This window comes from Haliotis cracherodii, unplaced genomic scaffold (genome assembly GCF_022045235.1).
Source record: "Haliotis cracherodii isolate W230 unplaced genomic scaffold, xgHalCrac1.p SCAF_14, whole genome shotgun sequence".
In the NCBI taxonomy this organism is placed as follows: domain Eukaryota; kingdom Metazoa; phylum Mollusca; class Gastropoda; order Lepetellida; family Haliotidae; genus Haliotis; species Haliotis cracherodii.
In genome coordinates, this window is record NW_027266269.1 from 17250243 (window position 1) to 17271798 (window position 21556).

General features: G+C 41.2%; 1 protein-coding gene across 1 annotated transcript; it reads left to right on the forward strand.

Annotated features, from left to right (window-relative positions):
* The first annotated feature begins 1579 nt into the window (after nt 1–1579).
* LOC139461040 (zinc finger protein 83-like) lies at nt 1580–6498 on the forward strand. Its single transcript, XM_071242540.1, has one exon. The coding sequence runs from the start codon at nt 2052–2054 to the stop codon at nt 3252–3254; it is 1203 nt and encodes a 400-aa protein (XP_071098641.1). The 5' UTR covers nt 1580–2051; the 3' UTR covers nt 3255–6498.
* Nucleotides 6499–21556: the final 15058 nt, after the last annotated feature.

Sequence of the window (21556 nt, forward strand, 5' to 3'; positions counted from 1 at the left end):
AATACATCCTTCACATTTGCCCTATCAAACACCAGAATTTTCACATTTTTCGACAGATAAATATATAGAAGTGTGGTATTTATGTCTTGGGATATCTCCCCACGATGTCTTTAGCAACCCATGCTTGCTGTAAAAGGCGACTATGCTTGTCGTAAGAGGCGACTAACGGGATCGGGTGGTCAGACTCGCTGACTTGTTTGATGCATGTCAGCGATCCCAATTGTAATTGATTATTTACAGACCGCCGTCATATAGATGGAATAGTGCTGAGCGCGGCGTTAAACAACCAACCAACCACGATGTGCACCATCCCTTTTCCATGTACATTTGGAAATCTCTACGTATGATATTCAGCGCTGATATACGTAAGTATCTACCACTGCTACATGTGAGTACAAGAACACTGCATGTGTTGTCAGATGGTCACAGATACTGAATCATATGGTGCACAGATCCCCCAGAACATTATTACAGGATACATTCTTAAAACACGACCATTATATGTGGACATACACAGCCAGTATTGCCTGATTATGTTCCACGTGTACCTATGTTGGTATCAAATCCTCAACAGCCTCATTTCCAACAAGCCAAATACAACCACTTTCACAATTGTTGTACTGTCATGACTACCCTGGCTGATCTCATAGATCATATACTTCCTATAAGATAGTTGCTGGTTGCTGGTGCATGTTATTATCACATTGAAACAAAGGAGGACGTAATACTGGTCAATAAACATGTTACCCTTAGATTGTAAAATTAGCATTCAGATCAAAACTTCATCTGTCTTAATTAGCTTGATATGTTATCCTCCCTGATATAGCGACCAGCATGTCCGCCCGTCCGCCTACCATCCGTTTTCAATTTCTGGAGCAGAAGTCCTAAACCGTTGAGTATTTCTTGTTGAAACCTTCTATACAGACCATTCCAGTGGTGAACTGGTGCCTTTTGATGATTTGAGATATTTTTCAAGACAAGTTTGACTTATACTGAAAATGATAAAAGTACTCGTTTCCAGAGAGGAACTCCACAACTGTTCAATATTTCTAGATGCAACTTGCTATACAGATCAATCTTGTGGTGAAATGGTGTCTTTTGATGATTTTGAATTATGAAAAATACTGAACAGTATTATATTTTTCTTCCCTGAACTGAAGAAATATTTAATGGAAATGAACCAAAACTGGGACATAAGTAACAAAACTCCAGTTCTGAATTGCATCCGACTCAGGGGATATGTCCTCTCCTGGTGACTTTTACAGTAAGATATCAAGCATCATGGGAATTTGTCGCTGTACCCAAATTAATATATTTATTTTTATGAGTCCTCAAAGAATATATAATTCTAAAAGATTATTTGTATATGTGTAGCTATTTTCACACACACACACACACACACACACACACACACACAAACAAACACACATAGTGTTTTTGTTATTTTTTATATTGTTAATATGTCGTCGTGTAATCTCTTACAATGATATTATCATTGTAACCCTCCTTAGTGACGATTCCGATTTCGTTCTTGCCACATGCCAGCTTTTCATACTCACCTTGAAAACAGTATGGCGTCCATCAGAGGAAATGGACTCGCATACTTGTAGAAACATGGAATGTACCACAGCAATATGGCGATATATTCAGCACAATGCACATATTCGGATGGCATATGCGTCTGTCGTCCTGTTGGCAAAGTGGACCTGAACAAATAATGACCTTACCTACGTAATGGATATTTACAGACACCGTGTTCGAGGATCGATCGGCTTAGTTGTTGTTGATCACCACACTTCTATTTTATTCAGGATTCGTAGGCTTAGCAGTGTCCACAACATATCATACGTGTGGTGTATGTACATCTAAACCATGGTCTACATAGCAGAGTATTGCATAAACTGAGGACACTTGGTCTCGATACAGTTTTGTTTTTGTGAACGACTTCTACTCCGTACTCGATTCTGTCAAAGCTAGTACACACGTTCAAGAGTTGAATGAGAAAAAGTACTATTTGTGCTTAGAGACATCGCAGATACTTACCTGAGACTATGGAATCAGACTTAGCAATGACTTGTGCCCCGGGGTTGCACGTCTCCACTGATGTGTCTTCAGATGACTGCAAACAAAGACAAGCCCCAGGTGCTCAGTCAGATTTCAATCAAATAACCGAACACAGAGAGCGTCTTTGGGAAGGCTTTTTCACTAAAGATAGTCTTGAGGATGGAGTACAAGAAACAGTTGATACAGAGTTAGGTACAGACTGTAATGAGGACCTCTCAACCACTTTACAAGTGGGTTTTATACAGAACAGCTACAACCAAGGTTCCTTCACAGATAATGTTACCATGGTCACCCAAGATGTGTGTAGTGACGGACAGGTGGGAGATAAGGCTGGCATCAAAGTGAAGAAAAAGAAATCTTATATTTGTGACATATGCGAGAAGGTGTTCAACAGAAGTGACAATTTGAAGATTCACATGCGTGTTCATACCAATGAGAAGCCATACTTGTGTGTGGTGTGTAATAAAACATTTTCTCGCTCACAGCATCTCACAACACATATGCGTTCTCACACTGGTGAGAAACCTTTCTCCTGTGATGTATGTAACAAGAGGTTTTCTGAGTCTAAGAGTCTACAAAACCACCGCAAAACACACACAGGTGAGCGTCCGGACAAATGTGATTTGTGTGGGAAGTGCTTTACCCACTCAGGCCACCTCAAACGTCACATGATGACTCACACAACAGAGAAACCATTTAAGTGTGGTTTATGTGACAAAATGTATACACGCTCAGAAAACCTAGAGAAGCATATGAAAGTACATGCATCATGTGAAGTCTATACTTGTGACAAATGTGACAAACGATTTCTCTCCACAGAGAGACTGGATCTCCATTTGAGGTGGCATGCCGGGGAGAAAGTGGCTATATGTGAAATCTGTGATAAGCTGTTCACTAAGCTGGACTACTTGAAGAAGCATGTGAAGGCCATGCATACTGAACAAACAGGGTTCAAGTGCCAGTACTGCAGCAAGGTGTGCAGCCTCAAGAACAACCTGCGCATACACCTGCGCACACACACAGGTGAGCAGCCCTACAGGTGTGAGGTGTGTGGTAAAACATTCAGTCAGTCATCACAGGTGAAGTCACACCTGCTAACTAACCACCAACAGTTGCATAATCCTGATGACAGTGACAATGGTGTGTTCATGGTGGGGAGTGAGGAGGAGTCATCACCGACAGCAGATTGAGTAGTTTGCTCCACACGCTTCTTGTAATGGCTGTTGTGAACTGTAGTTCGTTGTGATATGATTATAAATCTTAAAGTACTGTCGCAAATGCTAGAAAAATGCTTTTTGTACGTTAGTTTGCCACAGACTGTTGCTATTGTAATATCAAGTATCTATCGATCGACTTACCTGTGGTTGGAAGTATTTCAGTCACAAGGAGTCCTATCGATAAGTTTACAGGAGAAAAATTCGAACGAAAACAATAAGTTCACATTTATTCGAAGCGCAATGATGGCAGTCTCAAACAGATTATAGAAATATGTGCACGTGACTCCGTTATAATGATAGCAATGTAGTCTTCATAAAACATCTGATCTACACAAAAGAAATCATGGAAAAAATACTACATGTGCATCTTCTTAAATAAAAAAAAATGATGCTGTGTTTGTTTTGTCAGCACTGCTCCCTTGATGTATGTTACTTTACCATGTTTATTTACACTTGCATAGCCATAGCCATGGTACATGACATGGAATCTGTATTGGGAAACTTGCATAGCCATAGCCATGGTACATGACATGGAATCTGTATTTGGAAACTTGCATAGCCATAGCCATGGTACATGACATGGAATCTGTATTGGGAAACTTGCATAGCCATAGCCATGGTACATGACATGGAATCTGTATTGGGAAAGTTCTTTCACTTTTTAGAGAGATAGAGGGTAACCATTTATAAGTTTAGATAGGTCGAATTACAGAACTGCCCAAGCTATGGGGTTTTCAATTCATACCATCAAGTCTACGGATTGATAAATAAAACAAAAAGGTTAAGGGCGGTCTCAAAAACAAAAGTGTACAAGCTTTATGTGCAGAAGGTACCCCTGACTTGTAAAATTTGGGAGGAAATTAAAGATACATTTAATGTTTCCCGAACTGCACTAAATATTGCCAATTTCAATACACTGAGCGCCGCATTGACCGGGCAATTTTCAGGGGAAAATATTCCTTCTTGTCGATGAGGTCACATTATCTCAGCACCATTCATCGCAGTCAGGGCTTCCAGATAATTTACTAAGATGAATCATTCACTGAGTACATGTGGCTATACATGGCGATAGGCAGAAGGACAAAAAGCACCCATGGTACCATCAGGTAAAGGTAATCATGTCATTGTTTTACACGCCACAACCCGTAATCTGGGGCTTATTGATAGATGTGTACTAGTTTTCGAGGCGAAAAAGAAAACTGGTGATTTTCATAAGGACATTATAGGTGGTAATGTGTTCTTCGACGGGTTTGAACATCAGCTATTGCCCATTTTAAACAACCCCAGTGTCATTGTCATGGCATTTAATATAACGTCTGGGAATAAGATACTATTGCCCAAACCATGAGTAGTCTGAAGGAAAGCATGCAGGAATATATGGCATTGTCAACTTCAGACCATTTGAAACGAAAGTTCAACTTATGGAGAAAATTTGGCTAAATAAGCAACCAGTAAAGCAGCGCAACACGGTCTTATGAACGCCAGTCAGGCATTGTGAGCTCAAACCTATTGTGCCTATCTTGGCTAATTGTAAATGGTTTGTGGCAAGACCTTAAACAACATTCGAACTCACACATGTCAAAGGGAGGATGAACTCAGTCTTTGCTAGATATCAGCCTTGTTGAACCAGTAATCATACCTTTGGATGTTAGCATGGTTAGTACCGATTCATATTCGTCATCAGCGGAGATAGATGCTACCTCAAGAAATCATCTGTAGAACAACAAATACTTGTTGATTCCGAAACTGCATTCTTCCAATACTCATCCTGTTTCATAGCTTTAAACTATTCCATAATTTTTCCAAAGAAATATAATCCCGTACATGTCCTTAATTGCTATTTAATCAAGGCACATGTCAATTAAGTTCAACAACAGAAATATTTTGAGACCCCGAATTCAGGTGACCTGTAAGAATGCACAGGGCCGTGTGAGGTCATCACCCCAGGACAGGTGTTAGGTAAATTACCTCAGGTTCAAGGCAGTCTCATACATACATGACAACACTCGAATATTTTCTAAGTTTATCATCATTTTACCTGTAAAAGTACATTTAAGGGTAATCACAGTGTCATTTAGTTAGGCTAGAAGAGGTCAATTTGTGTTACTTAGATATATGCTATTTTCATAGCCCTATGATTCGTATTTAAGTAATGATGCCAGAAAAGCATTTTTATCGCATTTCCAACCATACTTAAGTTCACCTGGATCATCCATAATTGTAACACAAGGTGTGTGTGTGCTGCAATCCTTTTGGACTTTTCACTGCATACACACGACATACACACGGCATATACACAGGGCATACACACATGGCATACACACATGGAGAATACATTTTTTATGAGTATCATGTCCATATTTGTATTTACCATGTTAAACATTTTGTGTTTTCCAATTTATCTGTTATTGAGCATGTTCAGTAATGATGTGCTATTATATTAGACATATTTGCCATATCAAGCATGCTAATCTCCAGACTTCATCTAGACTATTACTTCTGTACTGTTTATGAGCCCTGAACATTTAGTCTCAGAAATACATATAGCTTGTGTATTGATTTGATAAGAGCCTCTTTGTCAATTGTCCAAGTGTCCTTGTTGTTATTAGCATGACAAGTCATATTACAGCAAATATGATCTGTAAATGTGAAAGCTCTGATGTTTCTGGGAGGGGAATACCCTGAAACCTGAAAACAGTTATTCAGATAATGTTTATCTACCACATGTTTACATGTGTCCTGTGTTTTGGATTTCTTTTGAAATGTTAAATACAATACAACACAGGCCAGCATTGATCAGTTATTACATTTTCCAAGATTAGTCTTTCTTGATTAACTTTCAAAGTGTGTTCATATTTCGGTTTTAAAACTGGATTTATGATTTGCAACCAATCAACATCATCAGTTGATAACTATTAATGTTTGACAGTGTTGGATACCTGGTGCAGTTGTAACATCAGCACAGTACAGACAGCAACAACACTAACTTATCAGTGGTGGGGATAAGATACTTCTTGTTTATTGCATTAGTGATGTTTCAATGGAGATTCTCACACCATTTACAAGTTATTATCCATAGAGTTATACATTTTCTTGTTTACTCTCTAACTTCTGGAATGCCAATGAAAACAGTTACTGGTGGGGAGACTGCCCAAGAGGGGAATTGCATGACAAAATTTAAGTGTTTTTTTAATCAAAATGAATGAAAATATTCACTGCCAACATGAAAGTCTTAAGTCATTTAAACTTTTGTCTGTCTAGTTTAGTATATTCTTTTACTAAACTGATATTAAAATATTGTCAATAAAATGTGCTGATCAGAAATGTTGGATGTTACTTTTTCGTTAAACCCCATTTCTTCTCACCCACCACCATTCTCATAGGACACTACTCTCTCTTGCCTGTTGGTGCTGGAACTCCACCGGGCATACTATAGGTGCGCATACTATAGGTGCGTCAAACACAGCCACTGTCGATTTGCAAGGTCCTAAACAGCACTGTTTTCACACTTGTTCAAAAATGTCATGGATTAAAACAGTAAAGGAAAATGCATGTGCAAGTTATGGCATTCGTAACTCGTGGTAGTGGCTATAAAAAGGCAAGCATAAGCCAATAATTTGTCATTCAATTGTCAATATTTTTCAAGTTCGAAAATGCCGAGACTCTGTGCTGCCGATCGTAACATCGCCATAGGACGTATCTATAGAGGGGAATCACAGTCTTCTGTTGCACGCCACTTCAACGTCCACCACAGCACTTTTTGCCGCCTTTGGAACCGATATAAACCGTTTCAATTCCAGTGCGATCCGTCCGAGAATCGGCCGACCAAGAGTTACCACCCCTGCACAAGATCGCTACATTCGACTGTTCCACCTACGTCATCGCAACATCCCAGCTACGGAGACTGCAGGATACATCCTTGGTTTGAGGAGATATCGGACCATACTGTCAGGAACCATCCTTGCAGGGCTGGAATCCGAGCCAGAAGACCAGTTATCATCCCTGTTTTGCAACAGATCCATGGACAGCAACGCTTGCGTTGGTGCCATACCTTACAGCCTTGGAATTTGAGAAACTGGAGATGAGTGTGGTTTCGCCATGAATCACGATGGGGGCGGGCATATCCTACACCACGACATCTGACTTGGTTGTGGTTCAGGGAAATTTGACAGCATATCGCTTCATGAATCAAATTCTTCAACCTCACCTTCTTCCAATTATTGACCGCCAGAGGGAGCTGTATCAACAGGACAACGCTCCACCGCACACAACTCGTGTCATGGTAGACTACATTCATAACGCCAACATCAACGGCTTGCCCTGGCCGTCGAGATCTCCAGACAATCGAAAACCTCTGGAAAGAACTCGATCGACGTGTACGTCAACGTCAGAACACGCCGCAGACCCTCCTACAACTGGCCAACGCGTTACAAGCAGAATGACGCAGAATTCGGCAGGACAGAATTCGTACACCTATCCAGTCAGTGCCGGGTAGGTGCAGAGCCGTGATTGCTGCTGTCACACGAGATACTGATTTCAGCGCCACCTTGTGGCCTTATGTGACATGACAATTAAAAGTTTTCAGTGCCTTTGTACAGCGACAACATGTGACTATCAAGCTCCAAAATTTCATATTTACATCTATGATATTAAATTAAATATATCGACTTTATTAGGTACAATACATTTACTAACAATCTACTTGTGCGTTTCTGTGTCTGTGTATGTTAAAGCATGGAAGTCACCATCATGCCACCGCCAAGATCTGTTTGTGGGACATGTCCCAGGTAAAGCGCAGCTACTTGTGTGTAAACATCACACGAGTAGAGGTGCCCCCATTGTTTGACAGCCTTTACCTTGTGACATCAAAGTGTAAACGTCAGCCGAACAGTGGACGGGAAGACAGATGACAGCCTTGTTTTCATCTAGCGACTAGGTTTTCATGGACAACCTCGTATCACTTTAAACATAGTTCGACCGTAGCTGACCAGGATATATACTGAGGACTTGAAACGAAAACTCGATTCTATAGATTTACACAAAACACAGTGTCAACAAATGAAGAAACACATGCACAAGTTCAGCTTCCTCTGTCGGACAGTTTCAGAGGTGATGTTTACAGTGTGCAAGGAAATGCATTTTGAGAGTTTAAGAGCATGGTCGAAGTGTAAAGTTCAGTCTAGGTCAAACTTTAAGATGTCGGGTATCTGCTGAGCCCCACTTTTACACATATACATTACATTTTCAAGATAATTATGGCTCGTGTGGTGGTCAGGCTGAAGACCGGATGCACAACACAAATTCCTATCTGTACAAAAGGCCACTGTGTTGTACAAACTTCAGTTCTTACACGTCTTACTGAATTGCGTGAGAAACTTGTCACTGTTTCAACGGACAAAGCATCAAACAAGACCACGTTCATTTGTAGAGATCACTCTGTGATCTGTCTACACAAGCAACTTGACATCGATGGGGTATACTATTCCAACATGCAATTGTCAGTCATTGTCTGACAAGTAATTATGTGACAAATATGAATTATTTCTGATACTGGGGGATGTTCTGTAACATCTGACAATCAATCCATTTCAGCGTTATTCTGTATTTCTAAACTTTATAAAAATCCATATGAGATATACATGTATATTGCAGGGTACAGAAAGTGTGCCACCAAATGCTTGTCAAGACTACTAACAAGAAATCTGACAACCATCAAAAATAGAAGTGACAAAACCCTCTCCATAGCCATAAGAATTATTCTGCAAGCGAAGTCCATTGTATGATTCCGACTATATCATTGGCATGTGTTTATTGATCTCTATCAAATAGAGATGATACCAGGTGTTCGCGAAAAGGGGATCGCATCCTACCCCATCGGTGGCATCTGTCACAAACACATGCAAAGGTAAATCAATTGTTCACTTAAAAGAACAACACTGGGACATATGGTACAAGGTAAAATAAGGAATTGCATCGGGCACCATTTTGGCCACTGATGGGTCAACTTGGAAATGGCCTCCACATGTCGACCATAAAACATTTGAAAGCTTTACATATGCCTTCACAAACAACCTTTGAACAAGAATCGTAGAAACAGCATGCTCGATTGTACTTCGAACCTGAACTGCAGACACCAAAGGCTGGAGCTGCAGGAATATTGTTCGACATAAAGGAAAGATGATTATTGGAAAGTTGAAGTCATCCCTCTTGTCATACAGTCTTGTGTATAGTTTTTGTCACTCTGAATCTTTATGCATAGATCCAAATGTGTCCCGTATAAAACCTAACGAGGGACGCATAAACCGCATGTACCCCGAGTGATCCTGCTACAACGCATTTATCTTACGACATGTTTTAATACGACATTGTAAAAGAATATTAAAACAAATTCAAAATTGACGGAAAACAGCTGTTCTATTGAGCCGAGGTTAACTTGTGGTTGTAACGTGACTTTCATTGACTCGGGAAAAAAGCGTGCGGCGTCTTGCTTCGAAGCGGGATGTAAGGTTTTTATTCTGCCTCTCAGAAATCCACTTGCAGTCTGTCTTGTTTGTGGCGGGGTATAAGGGATTTATTCTCCCACTGAGAAATGTATTTCCCCCAAAAGCGGGATACATAGTATTTTAGAAAGATCACGTGGACCAATCGGATCTCATCATTCTGACATGGAAGTAGGATAAGGCGGTTCAACTGACCTCATATTTCTAACTCAGGTGGGTAAATCAGTGCAATGGCATGTCATTCGTTGAAGAAAACACGGGGACATATGTTCAAAGTCAAAATAGGGAATTGCACCAGACATAATTTTTGTCACTGATACGACAATTTTGGAAATGTTCTCTACATTTAGAAATGCGTTTCTACCATAACGTTTATTGAATGACTAAACCGACACCCTGTGCCACCCAGTCGATCTATACGACCTAGACGATCCAGGGTACACCAAATTGTCATCACATCCCTGTTTGAACTATCATTCAATTTATTGTTTCTGAAGCGGCCCCTCGATTAATTACATGCCAACATTGTTGTATTGCCGAATGCGGATTAAAGTACTATCCACTAAGTGCTCATAGCTTTCCTTAACTAACGCCGAGCGGTATGTTTATACACCTTTCTAAACTTCATTTGGATACATTAATCATTAATAAATGTGAATGTGACATATATTTCAAGATACATGTACCTCAGTATTTATGTCATAATCTTATAAAATATACATGGTTGTTGTGTTTAGCAGTTCAAGCTAACAAACGAATATGCCGATGTAGGAACATTGAGCTCAGTGTTAAGTAAACCCATGGTGTGACAGATCAGTGGGGCACCGTCCACCAACACACCCTATTTAGATGGAGACAATGCGTGCCATATCATTGCAGTAAGGAAATAATCTTCCAAAAGTGGTAAAACAACTATCGGATATCAAACTGCAAACTAAATCTCCTGCTACACTAAAAAAAACAACATCGACAGGGCAATAACCAAATTACAAACAGGCTAAACTAAACTCACACTCTTTACCAAATGAAAAAACAACAACATCAAACCGGTGAATGTCCACATTGCAACCAAGTAGAAACTCCCGAACAGTAATACCAACAACACTAAAATCCACACTAAACAACCAAATGATACTAGCAACTCTACTCTACTAAACTCCTTAAATAACTCACAAACCTATAAAAAGCACTGGGCATTTATCTAATAAAAAGAATCCTACTCGGCCGCATTTACAACCCCCACCCCCCCCTCATACACACACACACACACACACACACACACACACACACACACACACACACTCCCTCCCTCCAAAAGGCTAAACAAAGACAAACAAACAAACAAAAAGCAAAACAACAACAAAAGAAAAACAACAAAAATCCCCATAAAAAACAACAACAAACAAAACAAAAAACACGCAATTAATCATAAATCTATTTAAAAACCCACCTCACAAGCTATTTTAGTTCCCCCCACCCAGCCGCCCACCCACCCACCCACCCACCGACACACACACACACACACACACACACACACACACACACAGCATGACATAGCATTAGCATGACATATTTCAAAATTCCAAAAATCTCCGCCAAGAATAATTAAGCGACCATAAAGCCCCTCCAACCCTTAGGACATACCCTTCTCGATCACTAAGGGATCAAATCAATGGGTACAACCAACACACGAGTAGTAATACTCACATCACTAGGCCAGTCAGTCCCCTATGCGTAAGGGCTCAGTCACACACTCAGGATTTGTACTGCCGTTCTTGATAGGACCCGATTCCCGATTAAATTTTGTCAAAAGTCTGATCAAGATCCTGTGATTCGTTGCGGGAAATTCACAAATTTGTCAAAAACATTTATTAAATCACGACAACAATAAGATATTGTTCAGGAAGGGTCCCAATTCAACCGCTTCCAGCCGAATTCGTCCCGATTCTCCCGTTCTCAATCCGATTCTGATCCCATTTGTATCTTCCGCATGGTTAAAAACGACCGAATCTGTCCCGGCATTGAACAATTTCTCCAAATCATCCACAGGACACCGGCTCGACAACACAGGACATTGTTACGGTTTTGATCCGATACATCAGAATGTGTCACGACAGAGTCACGATTGTAATCCGACTAGACAAGATGGACTGAGTGTTCCGAATGTTACGGGATGCATCATACTGTCGGGTTTGCCTGACCGATCTCTCAGGACACGACCTTTCCCGATCCGTAGGACTCTGTTACGAACGTACACGACTGCCAGATCATTGAGGATATTAATCCGACTTTTTCACTTTTCGTGTCGTAGCGCTGTCTGATCGAAACGGAAGCCATAATCGGCACTATGTGAACGCAGCCTCAATTAGCTGTGCGTAATTCTTTGCCATTTGCCAGTTTAGTGAGATTACTTGGGTTTTAAGGTTTCCGACGTTTGATTCAATATTTTTGGACGTACAACTGTCGCTGACAAGGGTGATTAGTCCTCCTCCTTTTTCTGTCTTTTCTATACTCAACAACAAAAGTTCCTCTGACACCAATATTTTAGCTTGAAGCAGGATCGAGTCAACGTGATGTTGCAAGACAATTTAACGTCCACAAAAACACCATTTGGTGTTTATGACAACGTTGGCAACAGATGAATGCAGTCAGAGACCACCCTCAGAGTGGCAGGCCACGCGTAACCAATACTCGACAAGACAAGATTCTGTGTTTATGATGGGAAATGATACTGTACATATCCTATAAATATCTTGGATTATGGATTCATGAGAATTTAGATTTAAAGTTTACAGCTAGTGAGATTGCTAAATCTGCTAGCCGGGCTCTTATAAGATGTAAGTCCAAAGTTGTAGGGGGTGGTTTTCATATGACGTTTTTAACACGCTTTATTCAAATTAAGTGCAACCTATTTTGACTTTGGTTCCGCTATTTGGGGTCTTGAAGAATTTAGTTGCATTAATGCTGTACAAAATAGGGTTGGTCTTCAAAACGCTGTAAACAAAATATTGAAATCTTACGCTTTTGACGTCGCCTTCACCGTGAAAATTCCTGTAAAATTGTTCGTTCTATTAGTAAATGGTCACCAAAATTTAGAAAATCCTGGTATGATGTCTGTACAGCTTTTAACTCATGGCAATTATCGGTGGCAGACATTTGCAATATATCAACTTCAGATTTTGTTAACTGTAAACTATGGTTGGAAAATTTAGATTTGCAAAACTGGCTTAACCAAATTTGGAATGATAAAGGTCAAATAAATGGAAATAAACTTTGCACTTAATGTAGAGAGTTATGTTTCTGCTCCATTAGAAAGAAAACATAGAAGCATCCTAAGTAAACTACGTGGTGACACTCTGCCGTTAGAAATAGAAACCGGTAGATTTTCAAAAGTCCCTTTACAAAACCGTATCTGTAAATACTGTAAAAGTAATATGGTTGAAGATGAAGATCACTTTTTGACCACATGTGACTTGTATTCCGATTTAAGATATGAAATATATTTTGAACATTGATCCACTATTTATACAGCTTCCACCAGTTGACCAGTTTATTTATTTAATGCAAACTTGTGATAGTTATTCATGTAAAATCTTAGCTGCCCTAGTATATAAAATGTTACAGCGTCGTAAATTCTGTGTTAACATTAATATTTAATAAGAGGTTTTAACATGTTAAATATTTTATCAATTACTTAACTACAAGCACTTTGTGCATTTGTATTGATATTTTAGTGACACGCATGTCTCGTAGGCCTCTGGCCGGATGTTGTATGTTTTTTAATATGAATAAAATGTAATTTATCTGCTAATGTACAACATGTGACACTTTGATAAAATATCATTCTTCTTCTTCTTCTATATAATATTTTTTAAACAAATTTTACCTTTTTGCAGATATCATAGATACTTGCATTTCTGACGAATGCGATTAAAGTGCTATCCACTATGTGTTCATAGCTATCTTTAGCTAACGCCGAGCTAATCATATACGGCAGGGTCCACTTAATTAATATGAATGTAATGTGACTAAACTGACGTGGTGGTACGTGGTCCTGTGCACAGCGCGAAGGTAGCAGGTCGCAAATCAGTTGATGTGAAGCACCGTTAGTCTCGGAGAGTAGTTGGATGGAGACAATGTGTGACAGAACAGTGCTACATGGTCGACCAACACACCCTAACTAGATGGAGACAATGTGTGACAGAACAGTGCTGCACAGTCCATCAACACATCCTAACAAGATGGAGACACTGTGTGACTTTTCAGTGCTGCACAGTCCATCAACACACCCTAACTAGATGGAGACACTGTGTGACAGAACAGTGCTGCACAGTCCATCAACACACCCTAAATAGATGGAGACACTGTGTGACAGAACAGTGCTGCTCAGTTCACCAACACATCCTAACAAGATGGAGACACTGTGTGTCTGTTCAGTGCTGCACAGTCCACCAACACATCCTAACTAGATGGACACAATGTGTGACAGAACAGTGCTGCACAGTTCACCAACACATCCTAACTAGATGGAGACAATGTGTGACAGAACAGTGCTGCACAGTTCATCAACACACCCTTACTAGATGGAGACAATGTGTGTCAGTTCAGTGCTGCACAGTCCACCAACACATCCTTACTAGATGGAGACAATGCGTGACAGAACAGTGCTGCACAGTCCTCCAACACACCCTAAATAGATGGAGACATTGCGTGACAGAACAGTGCTGCACAGTCCACCAACACACCCTAACTAGATGGAGACACTGTGTGACAGAACAGTGCTGCACAGTCCTCCAACACACCCTAAATAGATGGAGACATTGCGTTAGAGAACAGTGCTGCACAGTCCTCCAACACACACTAAATAGATGGAGACACTGTGTGACAGAACAGTGCTGCACAGTCCACCAACACACCCTAACTAGATGGAGACAATGTGTGACAGTTCAGTGCTGCACAGTCCATCAACACACCCTAACTAGATGGAGACACTGTGTGACAGAACAGTGCTGCACAGTCCATCAACACACCCTAAATAGATGGAGACACTGCGTGACAGAACAGTGCTGCACAGTCCACCAACACACCCTAACTAGATGGAGACACTGTGTGACAGTTCAGTGCTGCACAGTCCATCAACACACCCTAACTAGATGGAGATACTGTGTGACAGAACAGTGCTGCACAGTCCTCCAACACACCCTAAATAGATGGAGACACTGCGTGACAGAACAGTGCTGCACAGTCCACCAACACACCCTAACTAGATGGAGACAATGTGTGACAGTTCAGTGCTGCACAGTCCATCAACACACCCTAAACAGATGGAGACACTGTGTGACAGAACAGTGCTGCACAATCCATCAACACACCCTAACTAGATGGAGACAGTGTGTGACAGAACAGTGCTGCACAGACCACCAACACATCCTAACTAGATGGAGACATTGCGTGACAGAACAGTGCTGCACAGTCCTCCAACACACCCTAACTAGATGGAGACATTGCGTGACAGAACAGTGCTGCACAGTCCATCAACACATCCTAACTAGATGGAGACACTGTGTGACAGAACAGTGCTGCACAGTCCTCCAACACACCCTAAATAGATGGAGACATTGCGTTAGAGAACAGTGCTGCACAGTCCTCCAACACACCCTAACTAGATGGAGACACTGTGTGACAGTTCAGTGCTGCACAGTCCACCAACACACCCTAACTAGATGGAGACACTGTGTGACAGTTCAGTGCTGCACAGTCCATCAACACACCCTAACTAGATGGAGACACTGTGTGACAGAACAGTGCTGCACAGTCCTCCAACACACCCCAACTAGATGGAGACACTGTGTGACAGTTCAGTGCTGAACAGTCCACCAACACACCCTAACTAGATGGAGACACTGTGTGACAGTTCAGTGCTGCACAGTCCTCCAACACACCCTAACTAGATGGAGACACTGTGTGACAGTTCAGTGCTGCACAGTCCTCCAACACACCCTAACTAGATGGAGACAATGTGTGACAGTTCAGTGCTGCACAGTCCACCAACACATCCTTACTAGATGGAGACAATGTGTGACAGTTCAGTGCTGCACAGTCCATCAACACACCCTAACTAGATGGAGACAATGTGTGACAGTTCAGTGCTGCACAGTTCACCAACACACCCTAACTAGATGGAGACAATGTGTGACAGAACAGTGCTGCACAGTCCACCAACACACCTTAACTAGATGGAGACAATGTGTGACAGAACAGTGCTGCACAGTCCATCAACACACCCTAACTAGATGGAGACACTGTGTGACAGAACAGTGCTGCACAGTCCATCAACACATCCTAACTAGATGGAGACAATGTGTGAAAATTCAGTGCTGCACTGTTCACCAACACACCCTAACTAGATGGAGACACTGTGTGACAGAAAAGTGCTGCACAGTCCACCAACACACCTTAACTAGATGGAGACAATGTGTGACTGAACAGTGCTGCACAGTCCATCAATGCACCCTTACTAGATGGAGACACTGTGTGACAGTTCAGTGCTGCACAGTCCATCAACACATCCTAACTAGATGGAGACAATGTGTGACAGAACAGTGCTGCACAGTCCATCAACACATCCAAACTAGATGGAGACAATGTGTGACAGTTCAGTGCTGCACTGTTCACCAACACACCCTAACTAGATGGAGACACTGTGTGACAGAAAAGTGCTGCACAGTCCACCAACACACCCTAACTAGATGGAGACAATGTGTGACTGAACAGTGCTGCACAGTCCATCAATGCACCCTTACTAGATGGAAACACTGTGTGACAGTTCAGTGCTGCACAGTCCATCAACACACCCTAACTAGATGGAGACAATGTGTGACAGAACAGTGCTGCACAGTCCATCAACACATCCTAACTAGATGGAGACAATGTGTGACAGAACAGTGCTGCACAGTCCATCAACACACCCTAACTAGATGGAGACAATGTGTGACAGTTCAGTGCTGCACTGTTCACCAACACACCCTAACTAGATGGAGACACTGTGTGACAGAACAGTGCTGCACAGTCCATCCACACACCCTAACAAGATGGAGACAATGTGTGACAGAAAAGTGCTGCACAGTCCACCAACACACCCTAACTAGATGGAGACAATGTGTGACTGAACAGTGCTGCACAGTCCATCAATGCACCCTTACTAGATGGAGACACTGTGTGACAGTTCAGTGCTGCACAGTCCATCAACACACCCTAACTAGATGGAGACAATGTGTGACAGTTCAGTGCTGCACTGTTCACCAACACACCCTAACTAGATGGAGACACTGTGTGACAGAAAAGTGCTGCACAGTCCACCAACACACCCTAACTAGATGGAGACAATGTGTGACTGAACAGTGCTGCACAGTCCATCAATGCACCCTTACTAGATGGAAACACTGTGTGACAGTTCAGTGCTGCACAGTCCATCAACACACCCTAACTAGGAGACAATGTGTGACAGAACAGTGCTGCACAGTTCACCAACACACCCTAACTAGATGGAGACAATGTGTGACAGTTCAGTGCTGCACTGTTCACCAACACACCCTAACAAGATGGAGACAATGTGTGACAGTTCAGTGCTGCACAGTCCATCAACACACCCTAACTAGATGGAGACAATGTGTGACAGAACAGTGCTGCACAGTCCATCAACACACCCTAACTAGATGGAGACACTGTGTGACAGAACAGTGCTGCACAGTCCATCAACACATCCTAACTAGATGGAGACAATGTGTGACAGAACAGTGCTGCACAGTCCATCAACACACCCTAACTAGATGGAGACAATGTGTGACAGTTCAGTGCTGCACTGTTCACCAACACACCCTAACTAGATGGAGACACTGTGTGACAGAACAGTGCTGCACAGTCCATCCACACACCCTAACAAGATGGAGACAATGTGTGACAGTTCAGTGCTGCACAGTCCATCAACACACCCTAACTAGATGGAGACAATGTGTGACAGTTCAGTGCTGCACTGTTCACCAACACACCCTAACAAGATGGAGACACTGTGTGACAGTTCAGTGCTGCACAGTCCATCAACACATCCTAACTAGATGGAGACAATGTGTGACAGAACAGTGCTGCACAGTCCATCAACACACCCTAACTAGATGGAGACACTGTGTGACAGTTCAGTGCTGCACAGTCCATCAACACACCCTAACTAGATGGAGACAATGTGTGACAGTTCAGTGCTGCACAGTCCTCCAACACACCCTAAATAGATGGAGACAATGTGTGACTGAACAGTGCTGCACAGTCCATCAATGCACCCTTACTAGATGGAAACACTGTGTGACAGTTCAGTGCTGCACAGTCCATCAACACACCCTAACTAGATGGAGACAATGTGTGACAGAACAGTGCTGCACAGTCCATCAACACATCCTAACTAGATGGAGACAATGTGTGACAGAACAGTGCTGCACAGTCCATCAACACACCCTAACTAGATGGAGACAATGTGTGACAGTTCAGTGCTGCACTGTTCACCAACACACCCTAACTAGATGGAGACACTGTGTGACAGAACAGTGCTGCACAGTCCATCCACACACCCTAACAAGATGGAGACAATGTGTGACAGAAAAGTGCTGCACAGTCCACCAACACACCCTAACTAGATGGAGACAATGTGTGACAGTTCAGTGCTGCACTGTTCACCAACACACCCTAACTAGATGGAGACACTGTGTGACAGAACAGTGCTGCACAGTCCATCCACACACCCTAACAAGATGGAGACAATGTGTGACTGAACAGTGCTGCACAGTCCACCAACACAAACAACAAAGCCAGTGGTGTGAAAACTGATATTTTACTGATCCTCTTGTTACAAAACAGTAAATCTGTCCCCGCCTCTGTGCCCCATGTAGATGATGCTCAGTTGCAACAGAAAAAACAAAGAAGCTAGACTTTGTCTCTTGCATCACCAAGCTGAATGGTGAGTGAACATTACATAGCTAACATGTACTGAAACAAAACCAATCTCTTAGTAAAGCAAAATGGGATTCTAATTTAGTTAAGCCATTGGCAAATATTTTACATTTCTTTAATAACACTTTAAAAAAAATCTTAGTACCGGTAGGTAGTGGGCAACAAAATAAACATAAATAAGATACAGATATTTTTAATTCTTCCAAATGTTGTCTGAAAATGGTGCCATGAGAGCAGCGTTAGTCGACTTGTCGTATCAGTCATAAAGTCAAACCTATTGCATGTACACTTCTCTTGTGGCGAATGCGTAAATTTACAAGTTCAATGGAATAACAAACAATAATGTTTTTCACATCAGCTGTTTCAACTTGTCATTTTTTGAGGGACGGAGGATTCAGTAAACCAAATAAAAAGGAAATCTTGGCTTATCTCTTTCATCTAAAATACAATGTACCAATAACAGAGACAGTTAGTGAGTTAAGAAATAGTAACACAATCTCCTTCTCAGCTAGGCCACACTTTGTGTTTGACTTGCTTCACAGATGTCTGAAAGGAAAATACCTGTCAGTAGGCGGGGAAACAGAAAAAGCAATCTAATTAATTATTTGTTTTCTGCTCCACTACAGGTCAGCTGGATAAAACACATTCTAAATGGTTTAATGAGAGAGGAGAGCCTGCACCACAGCTGTTGCTGTAAGCCATGGCATACCTGATGAATCAAGCATATTACTGGTGTGCTTCTAGGGATCCCATCAATTTCAGGAACAACAAACTTTATTTTGACTCCCATTTATAATATAATAATGATATATGTTAACTTCAGGGGGTCCTTGTTTCTAAAAAAAATTGTTTTAGCACAATATGCTATGAGCTTATCAGGAAATTATCGAGAGCAAATTCTGAATTCTTCTCTTTCCTTTTTAACAAAATTTACAGATGCGGATCCGTGAGGCAAGTAGAGAAACAAGGTGTGGCCTTACATGGAGCCCTGCACACCTCAACACACCTGCTTCACACAACATGGTTTTCCAGGTGGAATACAAACATGTTTTATGGCACTCTTGAAAATAATACATAATACAACAAAATAATAACGGAATGCAATATTCTAACTATAGAACATAATATGCGCAAAAAATTATAAAAGATTGACATAATACTACTTTCATTATTAAAAATAATACAATTTGTGAATATTTGAACAAGTTTGACAATTCTTATGTTTCTTGTGGCAGCAGGCTGAAATAGAAACATTGACCTATCATTGGTATATCTGTATACAGGAATAACCTGATAACAACTTCTGATGAAAGGTACTTTGTGCAGAATAAAATACACATGCATTCTTTTAAGCAATTTGTTATTTTAAAAGAGTACTATATACACCTGGAAGAAAGACGGCACCAACCCTTCTCTGTTGTCACTGATCCTGAACATCCATATTGTCCATGGAAACATACATGACATCTCATTTAGCCCGAGGTCTACGATGGAACTACCAGCTTCAATGTTTGTAAAGACTACTGTCTGCTGTCTGACTGTCTGCTGTCTGACTGTCCCAGGTGTGGCCAGGAGTAATGTCATTTTAAGAAGTAGCAAGTAGAGGGTCCTCACAACCAGCTACTGTCATGGAACAGTAACATGACAGGTCATCGGATAAACAGGTAAATAGATAATCAGGTTATCAGGTCAGGGAAAAAGGACATCAGATAATGAGATATTGAGATAAGGGACAGAAAAAAATAACATGTCCCCCAAAATTCTTGAAAAACAAAAATTATGCTTTATACTTGTCAAAAATAAGAGATTGACTGCCACAAAGAGGACATTGATTCAAGGTGTTTTACTTAAAAAACAATTCAGGCTCATAGTTTAAAAAAAAGAACATCTGGTTTTGTAGCTGTAGCTGAAAAAACTATCTAATCTGGATACCGAACCCCAGGCCCTGCCACCCCGCCCTGCCACCCCGCCCTGCCACCCCCCAACAGAATAGGAAACGGTCGGCCCTAAACTGTAAGTAGATAATCAGGCAATCAGGTAAACAGATAAACAGATAATCAGATAATCAGGCAATCAGGTAAACAGATCATTGATTTTTGTATTTCAGTTTGAATGTTTCACAACATATACAAAACGTGTTTTTTCATAACATTAACACAGAATGGGAATAAGTAAACCATGTCTGTTTCCTGTGGAACTATGTTGTAAGCAGTGCTGTTTTCCAGGTGTATAACTGATAAAACTGTCCTGACTGATTAAGTGTAGCTGTGGACCGAGCGGAGAGCGTCGCCGTCAATTTACCCCAACAGACAATACACATGTATGTACAGACCAGGCAAACACACTGACAGCCCCTCACAGAAACAGGAGACGACGTCACATGTAAAATGTGCTATACAAAATATGTATTATGTATAAAAACGGACATGAACATTTGTACAAAACAATTGTTGATTTGTGCCTCCATATGTACATAGAGAACATGCATGGGTCCCAGGTCAGGATGTACTGAAGGACTAGTCACGTCTACATGTCTACAGGACTTGTACTACTATTCCACATGCAAATAAAGATAAAAAAATCTAGCTGTGAGTACATGATGACAAGACAAGGTGTAAACATACCCAGCTTGTCCAGTCTAAAAATGGAAAAAGAAATCCTATTGCAATAATGTATGACAAAGTGTCACTGTGTGATGAGTTTGTTTACATGAAAGTAATTTGTGGCAGATAAGTATTGGAATTATAAGGTATGAAATATGGCATAATTATAGGTTGA

Bases quoted from the DNA above. Each gene is read 5' to 3' on its own strand.
- LOC139461040 (XM_071242540.1), top strand. From the start codon at position 2,052: ATGGAATCAGACTTAGCAATGACTTGTGCCCCGGGGTTGCACGTCTCC.